This window comes from Harpegnathos saltator, unplaced genomic scaffold (assembly GCF_003227715.2).
Source record: "Harpegnathos saltator strain DR-91 unplaced genomic scaffold, Hsal_v8.6 scaffold128, whole genome shotgun sequence".
NCBI lineage: Eukaryota > Metazoa > Arthropoda > Insecta > Hymenoptera > Formicidae > Harpegnathos > Harpegnathos saltator.
Window position 1 is genome coordinate 1281050 of NW_020229904.1, and position 16938 is coordinate 1297987.

The following is a 16938-nucleotide window of genomic DNA, read 5'->3' on the forward strand; positions in this document are numbered from 1 at the left end:
AGATTTGGCTCCCGGTGCGTTGGAGCACCGACTCTCCCGCCGCGCTCAAATGAGCGCAAACTAATGCTGTACAATTCCGACATTCGCAACATTGTATTTCGAGAGGTCGCCTCGGTGTGCGGATTTCGGTGTTGCGACTTTTCGGGAAATTGCGCCGCTTTCGAAATTTCGATATATTTTTCCTCGAAACAATGCACGTCCACCGCTCGGCGCTCAACGCTCTTCTTTATCCTGTTATCGATAAAGTGATTTATATCCCGAAAGTCTTTCATTCTCTGTCCGATAGCATTTTCCACAACGCGTAATTATCTCGTTAGGAAACGTCCCGAGTAGAAAAATTAATAGGGCTCTGGTAAGGGCCTGATTACTTTTCCCTAACATTAATCGGACCCTAGTAGGGGTAAAAATACTAAAGGTGTGTAGCAAATGGGTTCTTATGAGGCAATATTATGAGGGCCTTATGAGGCAGTTTTAATAGGGCCTTATAAGGAAATATTTTTATTATTGCTTGAATAAAAATATTTGTTCTTTTCATTCCAAGAAATTTAGTAATTTCTTTATCCTTTTGTAACCTCGTTAGTATACAACAAGAATGTTTTATACTTTACAATAAAATATAGCATTCTTTACACATAAAAATCCTGCCACTGTTTTTATTAAATAAAAACCCCTTTGCTGCATTTCAAAACGAAGGCAATATTAGAAAAATCCTTGAAAGAGACTAATGAATATAGTAGCTAACAAAACTAATAAAATTTGCCTTTGCGTTATAATTAAAAAATCTTTAAGAGAAGCAGATAGAGCGTAACTACTAAAACAATACGAAACTATGACAATTTTATTACACGCATCCAATCTTGTTAATTTTCTATAACAAAACTTGATTTTATATATCTAAAGCATCCTTAAAAGATCCTTCTAAGGCCCACGTCAGTTTTACATGTTAAAGATCCGTTATTTCGTGAAATCTAAGGCATCCCCAAAAAATCCTTTCAAAGTTCTTCTCAAAGCTTTTCTTATCAAAGCTTTAATTCGTAAAATCTAAGAATCCCTAAAAGATCCATCTCGGAACCTGATGTGATAATAATGAGGCATCCCTTTTTAGGGCATCCTACTTTCAGTGTTATCGGGGCCTTATGCTTCATGAGGATGGCTCTAACAATTTTTTGCTCGAGGTGGCACGCGCATGAAAACATTTCGCACGGCAATCTCTCTCTCTCTCTCTCTCTCTCTCTCTCTCTCTCTCTCGCGTTAGGTAACCTCACGTGGCGAGTGTCCGGCGCCCCGAAAAGGGTTAACACGCGCAAATACACCGGCGATCGAGATGACACCGGGTTACATCATCGCTACATCGACTGGCGCGATGCAAAGTGCGCGAATTACCGCGATGTTACGATACCGCGGGATGCAAACACGCCCGTCCGTCCGTCCGTTGATAGACCGACCGATCGAGGCCGATTGTTTGCCGCTTGTCCATCCGTGGTTACATATCGATTTGCGTCTCGCCGCGTTTAGGAACTCGCCAACTTGTCGACATGTCATCGGACAATTTGACGCGACCTTGGAGGTTTTCGCGATTCCCCCAGCCAAATTTTTCGCCTCTTGCGCGAGTGGCGGAAAATTGACGGCGCGTCCGGTTTCATCCCATATCGAGGGAAGCTCATCAAGAACGCCGCTCATTGTGCGCGTGACGCACACAATGTTATCGCGCCATTAGTAATAAAGCGACTGCTTATCTCGCTCTCGCGATGAGAAAATTACGAGCTACCATTGTGCAGCATGTTACTACCTCCCCCCCCCCTCCCCCGCCCCGTGAAATTACATCTTGCGATTTCGCGCGTGATTTCGAGTGACGTGACTGACGAAGGAAAAAAGAGAGAGAGAGGGAGGGAGGGAAGGAGGGAGGGAGAGAGGAAGGACTCGTTAAAAGTGACGAAATCGCCGAGTTTTATCGCGCTCTTTGGTCACGCGTCGAAACGAACAATCGCGTGTTAATCGATCGTAATTCTGTGGCGAGAATGACTGCGTATTTAAAATTTCGCGGGCGTGCAAGACGTTCCATTGACAAGAGGGAATAATTAATAGTAGATTACTCGACAGCGCGATATGTTTGAGCAAGCAGTTTGAAATAGCAGGGAATTTGTCCGATGTGACGTCAGAAATCGTGTCGGCCAATCGGCGGCTCACTTTCCGATTACTCGGATTCTCTCGTTCGATTTGGCGCAGCCTTGTCCTTTTCTATTTTCGCGCCGAGTCACTTACGATTCTGCTGCGCAGGAACATATAACGCAGCAGCTTGCGGTAACTTTGGCCGAACGACCAAAGTATCGCATGGCGATTCGAGATTTCCACAACTCGCGAGAAAGCCGCGGAGGGAAGGTTTTTCTCGGCGACATGTAACATATCGCGCCAAAATATCCTCGAGGTCCAAATTGATCTATTGCGGTAGTCTGCTCGGCACCTCTTTATTTCACGATACAAACATGTCTACTATACTACGTGAGACAATTAACAGCACCTCGCGCAACAATTCCGTTGCTCGGTGTCTTCAGACACTCGAACGTTTAATTTATCTCTCGGTGTAACGTAAATATCCCAGTAACTCTGGACATTTAAGGGTCTGGACTGGAGGGTCAGATTACTGGAAAATCGTGCTTCTTTTTGATAATGATTTTGTGACGAGTTGATTAAATGTGCAAGAATGAAAATTTTACATATATTTATATAACATATGAAGAGTAGGAAAATTTTGTTTTCAAACAAATACTCATATAAATATACGTCCACTTCAATTTTAAACGCGTTTTCCTCGAAAATTTATTGTTCAACTTTTTGCAGTGATTTCTCCGAAATTGAGCTTCGTGTCGATTTGAAATTTTAAAGCGATAATACTTGTTCATGTGGCTCTCAGGTGAACCGTGGACAACTCCGTCAAAATATTTCGTTTCGAGATATTAATTTTTTTATTGTAAATGAAACTGAAGAATTTGAATTTTTTCCTAATAATAGCTGCCATCTTGTTCATTTTGTTCGATTTTTTGTTCTAACGGTTCAGCGGATAATGATAAGCCTCCTCAAGATTTATAGCTAACATTCTTGCACATTTATTCAGTTCGTCACAAAATATTATCAAAAACAAGCACGATTTTTCAGCAATCTGACCCTCCAGTCCCCTTAACTCTTTAATGCCTACTGCTAACTATAGTTAGCAGAAACGCATTTAAGAATCCATAACTTGGTCAAGAAAGGAAATATTTTCGTTTTCTTTGCACCACTGCAAAGGTGAATTCTTCTTCTAAAAAATGGTACATAGATTGTTTGTAAATTCGGTTTAGTCTGTTTTTAGCTCAGTTTTAATAATAACATGTTTTGTCAAATTACAAGTAGGCATAGTTAGCATTGTTACTGACATGTAGAAGTGCACTATAAACGAATAGACTGGTATATGTTATAATTTTGTACATTTGGAAGCTTTCTCAGATGCAAAATGTGAAATTAAAAGAATACAGAAATTCAAAATGGCGAATCCAATATGGTGGACACGAAAATCAAGAAATTAAGTTATTTTCCTGAAACCTGCAGTGACCTACAGCGCTTTTTATGCGGCGAAAAATGAAGAGACGATTGACTATCTAAATGGTGATCTATAAGATATTCTTCTGAAATAGTAAGCTTGACGCTCTGAATGATAAACTTCACTCACAAATATATAAATAAAGTTTCAGCTGAAAACTGTCAAGCTGACTATCAGAGTTATATGTCGTATAGATCAGAGTAATATGTCGTATAGATTACCCTTCATTTTTCTCTGTATAGGTTGCTCATTTCGTACATGCTTTCAGGATCCAAGTCATATTTACCAATAAACAAAAAACGAACGATAAGAAATCCAAACTAGCGAAACCAACAAGCGAAACACGGAAACTTCATGTACTCATTTATTCAGAAGGTAGTTTTTCGTAGATACAAACGAACGATAAGAAATCCAAACTAACGAAACCAACAAGCGAAACACGGAAACTTCATGTACTCATTTATTCAGAAGGTAGTTTTTCGTAGATATAAAATTCTGATATTTCTTTCGGTTATCGCTACTCATAGTCTCAGTTCAAAAAAACTCAAATTTTATTCTTAAAACGCTTATAAAAAAATCGGACTTTAAAGGGTTAACCGTAGGTCGTCACAAAACATAAGTAGAGAAAAATGATTTAAACCAATGTATTATATTTATTATTAACGAAATATTTATACAAATAACGAAGCGCATTAATGTAGCAGTGACCGGACAGTTGAAACAGGTTATGTTCGGATATAATTTGTCTTAGTGCCCGACCGCAATTAGAAAATTGGTATGTGCTAACAGGAAATAATATAAATATAGATGATATCTCTTAAAATGAATTTATTAACGATTGATCATTATTTTGCCAAACCATAGGTGCATACTCATTTAATTAATTTTTGTTTTAATACAAAAGTATCAAATTGGGTATATTTTTTTCCAACTAATCGTCAAATATCGCAGTTTCTGTCTACAATAGTTATTACTTTCATTCATTATTGTTAAAATAAATGGTAAATATTTTTTTTCAAAGCGCTCGGATAAGCGCGCGACGTGTCCGGCCATTGGAACATTTACCTTATGCGCGCAAACGACGTGCGTGAAGTTGGCGCTTTTCGAATCTTGTATTTTTTCGAATTGTGCATCGTTGCGCTACGTTTGTGCCGTATTATGCCGCAATCCGCAACTCTATAACTCTCAAAGCGTACTCAAAAAAATTAAGAAAAACTAAATTTTTAGTAGCCCCGCACTTTTCGAATTTTGAGTTTTTCTTTATTCCATATTTATCCCGTATTGTGCTATATGTTTGTGCTGATTTGTGCCGCAAACGCCGCGCCGATAGCTTCCGGAACGATTCTCCGCGGGCAGGACATACAGATTGACGAGGAAATTATTTACGAAGAGAGGAACCGGGGGATCGCACTCGATAATGCGCGTCCGCCGCCGGCGAGTCCGCGCCGCAGCCGATGTAGGACCACAAAGCCATGATCTGGTGAATCAGAATCCTGCCCCTGGGATTGTTATTAAAATCAATATCGTCGGGACGACGTTGCTGATGATGAGTCCTCGGGACATCGGCGAGATGATCGCCCGGCTCGTTCGGAAGTGCTGCTGCGAGCGCAGCGCTCGCCGAGTCCTCATTAGCGCGGTTCGCTCCTTGCAAATCCGGCGGCCTTTGAGCAGCCGGCGGTCGATCGGCGGGAGATCCTTTGACTTCGCCCGGCCTTGACCCACTTTTCACGGTCGAGCGTCCGCTCCCGCGTCCTCGCGCCGGCAGCTCCGGCATACCCCCGAGGAATTCCTCGCCGGGCGAAGACAAGCCGCTCACGTCCCATCGATCAGTCCGATGGACCCTTTCGTCCTCCTCCTTCTCCTCCTCCTCCTCCTCCTCTCCGTCGCCGGCACGCTCCTTATTTTTCCGATGCATCGCTCGCCAGGACGCGTCCCTCAGAAATTCCGCGGGCGGCGACGAGACGCTCATGCCCCATCTACCAGGCTGAAACGATCTCCTGTGATTCAGCGGTTTCTCCGTCGCGTCCTTTCCCCTCGTATCATCCGTCGTCTCCTCGTCCTCGTCCTCGTCCTCCTTCTCCTCCTTGCTCTTCCGCGTCGACGAGCCCGCCGTTACGACCTTCCCGCCGGCATGACCTTCCTCGTCGCCCTTTTCCATCCTCTCCTCCTCGTCGCAGCTCTCGCTGCTTCCCTCGCTGCCACCTCGGGGGAGACTAGATTGTCTCGGTTGTTTCTTCGCGGGATGTTCCCGCGCAGGGTGTTGCTCGAGACGATGCTTCTCGCGCTTCAAACTCCCGTTGTCTTTTGGGCTTTTCGAATTTCCATGCGAACCCTTGCGCCTTTCAAGGGTATCTCGGCTCCTCGGTCGATGCGAGGTCGGCTGCCTGCCGTGCGAGTTCACCGTGGAGCCGAGCAGACCTTCTCGGACCTTCTCGGGCTTGCTTTTCTCCTGATTCTTCGTCGCGACGCTTTGCTCCTTCTCGGCTTTCCTCTTACTCTCGGACGGCCTGTCTGCCTTCTTGTCGCGTTGATGAGTCGCGTACGCATCCCGGAGAAACCCCGCGGGCGGTTTCTTCACGCTCATGCCCCAACGATGACTGCTGACCTTCTCGCGCGACGACTCGTTGGCACTCGTGGATTGTTTCGATCTCAATTCCGTGGAATTTTGGGAAGCTTTCGTGTCGCTCGCGTCGCTCTGATTCGCCGGCCGATGTTGCGCGGGCTTCCGCGGGCCGGAGGAGCCGATCTGTCGCGGTGAGAGAAGTCGCGGTGGTAGTTTTGAGGTTTGAGCGTTTAACAGTATTTTTATGTATTTCGCATCTACGTGTGGGATTATTGCTTCGACATTGCTTTGTTTTTCCCAAGGTCGGGCTGTTGACAGATTCCACTATTTATTCCTCCAAATTTATGAGGATAATTACTCGAGACTTGTGTATTTTCTCAAAGTCTCTCAAAGAGGTCGGGATTCCTCGCGGCTTTGTGTACAGAATCTTTTTCGTATCGAGTTTTTGGACAAAGTTTAACCCCTTTGAGGCATAGTTTATTCTCACATTTTCATGAAATATTTCATATTTGAGGGATTCTTGTCGGGTTTTTTGCGTTTTTTAGCTTCTTATACGATATGGGAACATATACGAAAGGTTGAAAAGTGTTTTGCGTAAGTTGTCCATTTGTTATAAATGAACAAAGTGTGAAAAATACATATTTGTACAGAAAAAAATCATTTTCCACGAACTGTGAGTGAATTTTCTGCTCAAAATCAAGATTTGGGGGTTTTTGGGTCGCTGATTACGAATCTGAGGACCAAATTCCAAAATTAATTTTCCAAGATGGCGAATTCAAAATGGCGGATCATCGAATTTTTATTAAATTAGCTGAAATTGTACTATGATTAGTTTTTCAGGTCACTGATTACAAATCTGAGATCCATATGCTAAAATTCATTTTCCAAGATGGCGGATTCCAGATGACGGATCATCGGATGTACATAAAATTAGCTAAAATTGTACTCTGGTTAATTTTTGAGCTCGCTGATTACGAATCTGAGGTCCAAATTCTAAAATTTATTTTCTAAGATGGCGGATCATAAAATTTGCATATGATTAGCTGAAATTGTACCTTGGTTAGCTTTCAAGGTCGCTGATTACGCATCACCGATGACACCGAAATTATCGCGATTTTTCATATTTATGGGCGCCATCTTGAATTTTGAAAATCTGATAACGGATTCGTAATCAGCGACTCCAAAAACCCCACAATACCCATTGTCACCGAAATTATCGCGACTTATTTTTGCGTCCGCCATCTTGAATTTCGAAAATCTGATAATGGATTCGTCATCAGCGACCCCAGAAACCCCCCCGTATATAAATTTTCATGTGATTCGGATTTTCTGAAAAATACCTGCCTCAAAGGGTTAATTGAACTTCATGAACTTACCTCTCGCGCGGTCGCTTTAGGCGATTCATCGCCCTTCCGAAACAAATGCTCGGAAGAGCCCGATCCTTCCTCGCCGTTTCCATGAGATTCCGTGCTTTCCGAGGGAATTAATGTCTGTAAAAGGGGAAACGTTGCAATCAACATTGCAATGCGCGATAAAAGTTTGTAAAATCCCATACTGTCCGGTGCCGCGCAAAGAGTATCGGCGTGTAATCGTGTAATTGCGCTTTCCTTCAGCATTTCCCGCCCGCAAGCGCAGCAATGTCGGAGGTATGCACGCGTTAGCTTAACGTTTGCCCGAACGGAGCAATTTCTTTGTGTCTTTACCGTGATCGATTCATCCCTCGCAAGTTCGCTCGCTCTCGTAGTTCCTTCGACAATGTCGAGGACGCCGAGTCGCCCGTTTTCTTCGTCTCTTTTGCGCCCCGGCCATTTTTCTCTCTCCTGTCGTCTTATCTCCTGCATTTTCTTTATCCGCGGATCCGTCGCCCTTTGTCCCGGATCCTCGGCTTTTGTAAATTCCGTCGCCGCTTTCTTGCCCGACGATTCCTCCCTGCCGGCACGGTCACGACGGTTACCCGCTGTAACTTGATTTGCCATAATCTGTCGCGCTCCTCCTCGGGGAATTCCTTCACCCCTCCCGCCCCCCCCCCCGCGCGATTCGAGCGATTATCGTTCCGCGCGCGATATAATCGCCCGTGACGTTCTCCCGCTGAGCTTTCCCGAATGCGCGGAATCTCGACGGGGCTGCTCTCGCGTTCGGCTACCGAGTCTCCCGTCCCCCCCCCCTCCCCCTTCCCGCCACTCCACGACGTTTATCGAAATGGAAAGCAGGTTAAGGGTCTCGAGGAGCAGCCCGGTACATCATCAACACAGTGACCGGCTGCGGTTTACCGGAATACCTCGGGCCATGCTGCTTGTCGGGCGGCTTCCAGTTGTAATTCGGTAACCGCTGAGTGTTGTTCCCGTGCTGTGAGACCGCGAGCTTCTTCCCGGGCGGTCTCGAGTCGCCGGTGTAATCTGCAAACAAGACAGACTCTGGATGCCCGGCCCTTAGTACGGGAGAGACTTAATCACCCACTTGGTTACGCTCGCCGAACGGATAATATGGAATAAACCGAGCCGCTCGGAGCCGGGAGTGTCCTTGTCAAAGAGCCACTTAACTTATCTCCCGCTCTCTCGCTCTCTCGCTCGTTCGCTCGCTCGCTCACTCACTCACTGCGCCGCCTGGCCGATTTTCCCGTCTGTCGAACTTGGCGAATATCAGTCTCGCGAATATGCACCGCCCCGGCATTACAGCCGCGCGAGCGCTTATCAAACTTGCCAGAGTCGCTCTCGCCTTAACAGACGCGTGCATTTCAGCTCTCCCCCTCCACTCCTCCCCCACCCACCCGTAACAAACGCCCGTCTCCCCTCGGCTTACAGCGCGAAGGAGACTGCTCGTCCGAGCACTATACCTGCCGTTTCTGAGATATTTATCAATGTCCTTCGCGGACTTCTCTCCGCGCTCGCGCGCAGCTTACCATTTATTATTTCTGCCTTCCAATTTTCCGCCGCTCTCTCTCTCTCTCTCTCTCTCTCCCTCCCTCTCTCTCTCTCTCTCTCTTTTTTCGCCTCTCCTCCCCGATTTCAATTTTTCAGAACGTAACCGTTGCATTTCTATATCTCTCTCTCTCTCTCTCTCTCTCCCCCCCCTCTCTCTCTCTCTCTCTCTCTCAGGCGCGCAACGTTTCGGACGAAGTAAACACCTCCGCCGGATGCACGCGAGGCGCCGTTCGCGTAGCCGGCGAAGTGCAAGGGCGATAATCGCGGTCGCGGAGCTTCCCTCTCGATGGAGGGCGAGAGAGGGCTTTGTGTTGGAGGTCGTAAACGCGCGGTGAAACGAGTCCGCAACGGCCGCACGCGCGCCGGCCGCAATCGGGCGCAGTTTAACGATATTTAATCGCCGCCGAGGCACCGGCGCGGTAATTGAAAAGATAAAAGCGCAGTAAAGCGCCGCACGAAGGGGGACAGAGGTGGGGCGCGAGATGGGGGTGCCGCCGTTGGCTGTGCGGAGTCCATTTGCCGGTGTTTACTTTTGACTCGTCAACTGCCAGGCGCGGGAAACGCGCCGCTGTCACTGCGATCATTTTCCATGATTTCCTCTCGCGTCCTCACGTTTGGTTTCGTGGAGGGGGGGGAGCCGGGTCGTTTTGATGTGACGAAGAGGAGCTTATCCTCCCGCACTTGCTCGCTTCTCGTCGGGGGATGGGCTTTGAAAGTGCGAGAGCGCGCTCTCGCAATGCCCGCGCTTTTATTTGCGAGCCGCGGGAGGAACGACAAATTCCCGAAATTTCCTAGAAATTTTGATCTGATTCACCTAACATTGATAAGGACCTAATGGGGTGAGTGAAAGGTAACCCTAAGTAAGTCAGTCCTTATAATGTCCTAACGACAAATGAGTAAGGAAGACCTTTATAAGGTTATAATGATTGGGTCCTTAATGTACCAACCTAGTGTGATATAATACGGTTCAGTTAATCAGGTCCTTGTCGGGATCTTATTCATTGTACCTAATATGATTATTTGCATTATCAAGTTTTAACGACACAATTTTTGGGTGTCATTTCCAAATATAAAGATGTTTGCATTGAAAAAACACTTGAGATCACTTGAATATATTTGTAAAATGCCACAGAAACTATCCTTTCTTTAGCAGTCAATAAATAGTTATAAAACGTTAACGTGACACGCAACTCATCTCTTTAACACTACTTTATGTCTTGTCACCTTGTGATATCCATTTTATGTTTCTTTCCCGAAACGTTTTACAAGTATGCTCAAGCGATCTAAAATATTATTTCATGCAAATATCTTTTTACTTGGAAATGACATGAAAGAATTTCCAGCGTGTCATTTCTTATTTCTAATGTCATCATCCAATATAGCCGTGGCGAGTAATCAGGAGCCATAATTTGAAAAAAAAAGAAAAAAACGTAATAAGGATTCCATAAGGTAACTTAATAAGAACCTGACGGATGAATCCTTACTAAGGTATCCTGGTATCCACGCTGCGTTACATGACTTACTGGGACCCGATAGTATTACCTTATTGGGACCTGATGTCCAAATGAAGTTAACCTGATCAGGACCATGGGATAAATTTCTAGTTCGGGTTATTGTCGCGCTTTCGTCTTTTGATTTGATTCGATCGATAATCGCGGCCGCGCCCGACGCGACGATTTACGCGCACGAGCGAGGCCCCCTCGCGAGTTAGGCGCGATGCAAAGCGCTTGTGTATCTCGCCGCGAGTCGGGGGGTAAAGTCGAGAGCGCTAATAAGATTTACAGCGCTAATAAAGGCCGTTAGCGCTCGGGACTCGCGCGATTTCCAGGTAAATTAAGAACGGAAAGGAAATTATAACCCCGCATTAACCCGCCGATGGGTGGCACTTTTAAGCGGAATTTAATTTATGTCTCGACGCGCCCGCCGCCGCCGCCGCCGCCGCCGCTGTCGGCGGAATTAGATTTTGGGCGCGCGCGCAGCTTTTGTTGGCGGGGGGAAAAAGCAACTTTACCCTTTGACGCCAGAGTTCGACATGGAATAAACCCGTAATCTACGAAGTTAGCAACGTATTTCGAGCGGATCGATATAACGAGGGAGAGAGAGAGAGAGAGAGGGAGAGAGAGAGAGAGAGAGAGAGAGAGAGAGAGAGAGAGCAAAAGAGACGCTCTCTCGCGAGGCCTTTATCGCAGCTACGGAGATTGCATTCGGCCGCGACTTTTATGCGCAACTCTCGGCGACGCGCGCTGTGATCCGCGATACGAGATCCGCGCCGGAAATAGAAAATCGATGCCATCCGTTATAAACGCGGATTCGAGCTCATCCGCGAGGCAGTAAACGTCGGAGGAACTTGATCTAATTGTTCGCGGTGGCTGTTCCGCGCCGAGATCCAATAAACGTCGAATTAATTAACTGTCACTTTCATCATCGCGGGACAAAATTGTCGACTGCGGCGGTACTTGCGACGCCGCGAGCCGGCTGCGCTCTATGTTTAGCGCAAAGCGCAGAGCGCGGATCTAATCCGGGAGATCTTCATTCGCAGAGAATCAAATGTGTCCGCGACGCCGCTCGTCGTGACCGAAACGACCCGTAAGTCCTGGTCTACAACAGGTGATTTAAGCTTTGAGCTATAAGAAATTAACCAATTACAGTTGAATGTGAGGAAAATAATCGACTGCCGTTGGTTAATTTCTTTTAGTTTAAAGCTTAAATCACGTATTGTAGACCAGGGCTTAGACGATAAAACTCCTGTTTAGAGGATCCACCTCCGATGACCTTGTTTGTTAGATATATTACCAAGGAAACCTGAGTCACGATCAAATTTAGGTTTTAAATGCATATTAACTGTATAAATTATTTCGTTTCTAAAGCAGAAGCGAGAGCGATTTTACACATAGCAGAGCTGTGACGCACTGACTAAAATTGTAGTCAATTTACAAAGTAAGAATGCCTTACAAAGGAATATAAGAAATCAAAACATTACATTACGTATATAAAACGTATGTATATATTACATGCTCCTTCAATGTATATCTGATAATGAAGAATTATCTCCTTCTTATTAAACTGTTTCGAAAAATTACGTTACATTCGTACAACTTTTCTTGTTAATAACTTTTTAATAAACAATGAGCGATGGCTAAAACCTTTTGATTGTGATTCAGGAGGGTCTCCTTGATAATATATCTAACAGACAAGGTCACCGGAGGTGGGTCCTCTAAACAGGAGTTTTACCGACGCCATTATTATTTCATGAGGATTTATTTTCTAGAGGTCTCGGATTTTCGATCACCACGACGAAGCCCGCAATCCGAATAAGTTCACGAACGCGTCGTCATTATTTCAGCGACATCTCGAACAAAAAGTTGTTAGGGCCATCCTCGTGAGGCATAAGGCCCCGATAAGGCCTACTGGGAAAGTATATAAAAGTTAGGATGCCCTAAAAAGGGATACCTCATCATTATCAGGCCCCCAGGCTGGATCTTTTAAGAATACCTTAGATTTTACGGAATAAGGCTTTGATAAGGAAAACTGCTGAGGATCTTAAAAAGATTTTCTAGGAATGCCTTAGATCTAATAAGTAAGACTTTGATAGGGAAAGCTGAGAAGGGCCTTAGAGAGATTTATTAGGGATGCCTTTCATTTTAAGAAATACGATAATAACGCTTTAACATGGAAAACTGACGAGGTTCTTGGAAGGATCTTTTAAGGATGCTTTAGATATATAAAATCAAGTTTTGTTATAGAAAATTAATAAGATCCGAAGCGGATCTTAGAGCCCTTGTCTCTCTATCCCTACTAGGGCCCGATTAATGTTAGGAAAAAATAATCAAGCTCTTACCAGAGCCCTATTAATTTTTCTCGGGGCTTTTCAGCCGAGGCTCGCGCGGCCTCCTTTCTTTCCCAGAGATGTCTCGTATTAGCACCGCGACTATTTTCGTGCGAGTCCTCATCGGCAATCGACTGACGCGGACACGTGAAAATGACAGCATATATCCGCCGCGTGCAACTTTGTCGCGTCGTATAATGGAACTAGACGGTTCGCTCGTGAGGCGAAATCTTGCGACGATCCGACCTGCGCCGGTCGCCGCGGCGGAGTTGAAACAGAGCGAGAAAATTGGCGTAAGCAAGCGGTGCATTTCGGGAAACAGCGAAAGAGAGAGAGATAGAGAGAGAGAGAGAGAGAGAGAGAGAGAGAGAGAGAGAGAGTGTAAACTTTCGGAGGGATATATTTAACTCACGGGGCGCGTTCGTGCCGCCGCGGCGGCGGCGCGACGGCGGCGAGAAGAAAATACGTACACGGGGCACAAAGCGCAAACAGACGTTCGCAATTCACCGTTTAGCCGGTCGAGCGGGTCCCTTGGTAATCGCCGCGCCGCTGTGCTGCGCAATTCGAAATGAACAATTGGATGAAGATGGCCGCGCCGCGGCGCGAAAGTGACAATTTCCGACGGATTCAAACGTGACGCGATAAGAGTTAAATGAAATTATCGCGAGCTCGCCGAGATAATCAACGCGATGCCCGGCGCGCCGTGGCCGGTGACTTTCCCGAGCGTATCGATCGCGATTCATGTCGATAAGAGCGACGCAAAGGGAACAGTGAAAAGAGACCACCGGAAATGTTACCGGGACTGGGTAGGAGGACGAGTCTGGGTAGGGCGTCGCGCCCCCCTCCCCTTTCGATCTCTTTTTCTCCTGGAATCGCGACGCTATCATTGGCCGATCCGCCGAAGCGGATAGAGAGATAAGGATTCCGTGTTACGTGTCACTTACACTACTCGAATCGATTCCGCTTGTTTTTCTCGCGCGACGGCGTCCTACCTGGCTGTTATGTCGTAAATTACGGGCGCAACGGTGGCCCACGATCGCCGGCGAAGATCGTGTCGCGCGGCACTTCCGTCGATTCTTTACTCGCTATCGCACAAGTTAAGCCCGCTCGAAACAGTCGCGTTACTTGGAGTTTTCCTTCGAAATCTATCTGCGCAGGTTTAGGGAGTAAACCGAGCTGCCCGAGGATTTACCGCGTTCTTCAATGCGCATGATAGCAGATAGAGGGACTCGGAAAGATGGCAACGGCCCGAGCAAAAAATTGTTAGGGTCATCCTTATGAGGCATAAGGCCCGGATAAGGCTGAAAGTAGGATGCCTTAAAAAAGGATGCCTCGTTATCACCACATCAGGCCCCGAGATGGATTTTTTAGGGATACCTTAGATTTTACGAAAGAAGGCTTTGATAAGCAGAGGAGGACCTTAGGAGGATTTTTTAGGGATTTCTTAGATCTAATAGATAAAGCTTTGATAGGGAAAGTTGAGAAGGGCCTTAGAAGGATTTTCTTTAGGGATTACTTAGATTTTACGAAATAACGCTTTAATATGGAAAACGGTCGTAGAAGGATCTTTTAAGAAGATGCTTTAGATATAAAAAATCAAGTTTCGTTATAGAAAATTAATAAGATTCGAAGAGTGTAATAAAATTGTCATAGTTTAATATTATTTTAGTAAGTACGCTCTTTCTGGTTCTTTAAAAAATTTCTTTTAATTGTACCACGATTAAACAACAATTTTATTAGTTTTATCAGTTGCCATGTTCATTAGTCTCCTCCAAGGATTCCAAGGATTTTTCTAGCATTGCCTTCGTTTTAAAATGCAGCAAACTTCAATAAAAACAGCAGCAGGATTTTTATGTGTAAAAAATGCTATATCTTATTGTAAAGTATGCTGTATTTCTGGAATAAAAGATTCTTATATACTAACAAAGTTATAAAGAAATGAAGAAAGTACAGTCTAAATTTCTTGGAATGTAAAGAATGAATATTTTTACTCAAGCAATAATAAAAATACTTCCATGTCTTTCTATACCTACTAGGGCCCGATTAATGTTAGTAAAAAGTAACCTCAGGCCCTTACCAGAGCCCTATTAATTTTTCTACTCGGGGCATTGTCAAGTCGCTGTCAACGCGCGTGCTTGCGGGAGTTTCTATAACGCGTCGCTCAGAGCGATCAGGAGACCGCGCGGAATGGATAATCGCGTCGAATAGTTGCACCGTCCGAGTTTAAAACGTGACGGTGAATCGCCGAGAGGTCTGATTTAAAATATTTTTCTCGCTAGATATTACATGACATATTCGTTAATACAACGCATTCTTGCGCCCAGGCGGGACTGTTCTCAACTGAGAAAATTGCGTGTAACTTTTCGCGAGAGCAGTTCTTTGTTCTGCCGAGGCAAAAGCATTTGCATTCACGTATGTTTTCATTAGCAACCGAATAAACATTGTTTTTAGTCCGTCGAGATATTTTTCCTCTCAGCGCGCATGCATTTGATACTTTGAAGATTTATCGGATGACACACGCGTTGGGAGAAACGACATGTAATCTGTACGGTATATATTAACCAAAATTTTTCACATGTCAAAATGTCGGATAGAAAATGCTACCTACAGTCGCAGCGTATCGTCAACATTGTCGCACCGTCAAGCTCCGCGGCAGCGTTTTGCATTTCGATCGTGTAAAAACGCATCTCTCTCTCTCTTTCGCTCCTCTTGCGCTCGGATGCGCGCGGAGCAACGAAATGGACTGTTTCCCCGATTCGTCAATTTCTTTTTTTCGACGGATGTTAAATCGTACGTCGTACGAAATGGTAGGATGATTGTGTGCTCACCGTACGAATCCGAGACACGAGCGAGCGACGACAGCAGGCAGAAAACAACTGTCAGGGATACGAACAGGTGGTCACTATGGCTGATGGCCATTTTGCCCGTTGCAACATATGATATACACATCATCTACGTACATATACCGCCGGCCGGTCGCAAGAGTGGGGCCAGATTTATTGTCCGCGAGCGAACCCTGCGTCCCGAGAAGCGCGCCCCCCCGCCCGCGACGATAACGAGGACTCTCGCGAGGAAGACGTGTCGCTAGGCCGGTGATTAATCGTGCCGCGAGATGAAGAGACTGCGGAGAATTATTATTCGCCGATCGCAAATGGCGCGTTCTCACTCCGTTAAGAAAAATCAGCGGACGCGTGTGGGAATAAATGAATAAGTAATAAGTAAATAAATAAATTCAGCGTCAGGTCGCGCGATCCCCATCGAGACGCCCGCTCGGTGCCGCGTCGGTGGACGAATTCGACGGCGCCCGACTCGGCGAGTCTGGGAGATCCGAGCTCGGGGCTCTTGACTGAGACAGTACTTTTCGCAACAATAGGAGAGGAGTCGCGAATGCATCGGATGCGTCGGATCGGGAAGACGGAGAAGTGTCAGCGTAACAATTTTCCCAGCCGAGGACCCGCTTGTCTCGACTGATCCTTCTTATTACGGATCGACCGTCGCGCGTTAATCGGATCGAACGCGTCGACAAATGGCTTCGGCCGATCTCACGGGAGCAGATCGCGTTTATTCGCGGCTGCCGCGCGAAAGTGGCTCGCGCATTAACGATCGCATTAATCGTCCCGGCGCGCCGGCCAATACGATCTCTCGCAAATGGCACGGAAAATCGAGAATGCCCGCTTCGACATGCGCGTGCCGCTTGGCCGCGTCGCGTGTTCGTCTTAACAAACTGCTCGCTCAATTACAAACGACACGCACGCAATCTTGATTCCCGTTCGCCACGCTTGCACAATGAGACATGAATCGATTGTTTAGCTTTCCCCGGCACGCGAGAGATACGCAGCGCGCTGCTGCGTGCCGCACTGAGAGAGAAGTAAAGAAAAGGGTGTCCCAAAATTCACGCAAGAAGTAATTTTGATAGAGAACACAGTTTTATAATTAGAAATTGTAAATTGTATTCTGGAGGAGTCTGCTCCTTCGTTTACAACAGTAAAATATTGGGTGGCAGAGTTTAAACGAGAGGCCGTGGACGAACATCGCAGTGGATGACCGGAAATAA

General features: G+C 45.9%; 2 protein-coding genes across 2 annotated transcripts in view; one reads left to right on the forward strand and one right to left on the reverse strand.

Annotated features, from left to right (window-relative positions):
- LOC105185450 (chromatin modification-related protein eaf-1) overlaps positions 1-16938 on the forward strand; it is a 482264-nt gene that overhangs the window by 158638 nt on the left and 306688 nt on the right. The window lies entirely within an intron of this gene.
- Positions 4734-15912, reverse strand: LOC105185578 (glutamic acid-rich protein). Its single transcript, XM_011145191.3, has 5 exons — positions 15713-15912; positions 8416-8533; positions 7841-8066; positions 7514-7627; positions 4734-6320 (listed from the first exon to the last, which is right to left on the reverse strand). The coding sequence occupies exons 1-5, from the start codon at positions 15834-15836 to the stop codon at positions 4953-4955; spliced, it is 1950 nt and encodes a 649-aa protein (XP_011143493.2). The 5' UTR covers positions 15837-15912; the 3' UTR covers positions 4734-4952.

Excerpts from the sequence above, each read along its gene's own strand:
- LOC105185578 (XM_011145191.3), bottom strand. The coding sequence starts at position 15,836 with ATGATGTGTATATCATATGTTGCAACGGGCAAAATGGCCATCAGCCAT. Across the intron at positions 8,534-15,712 it reads TCGTGTCTCGGATTCGTACG|ATTACACCGGCGACTCGAGA; the intron begins GTGAGCACACAA and ends TCTTGTTTGCAG. Across the intron at positions 7,628-7,840 it reads CGAGGGATGAATCGATCACG|ACATTAATTCCCTCGGAAAG; the intron begins GTAAAGACACAA and ends CCCCTTTTACAG.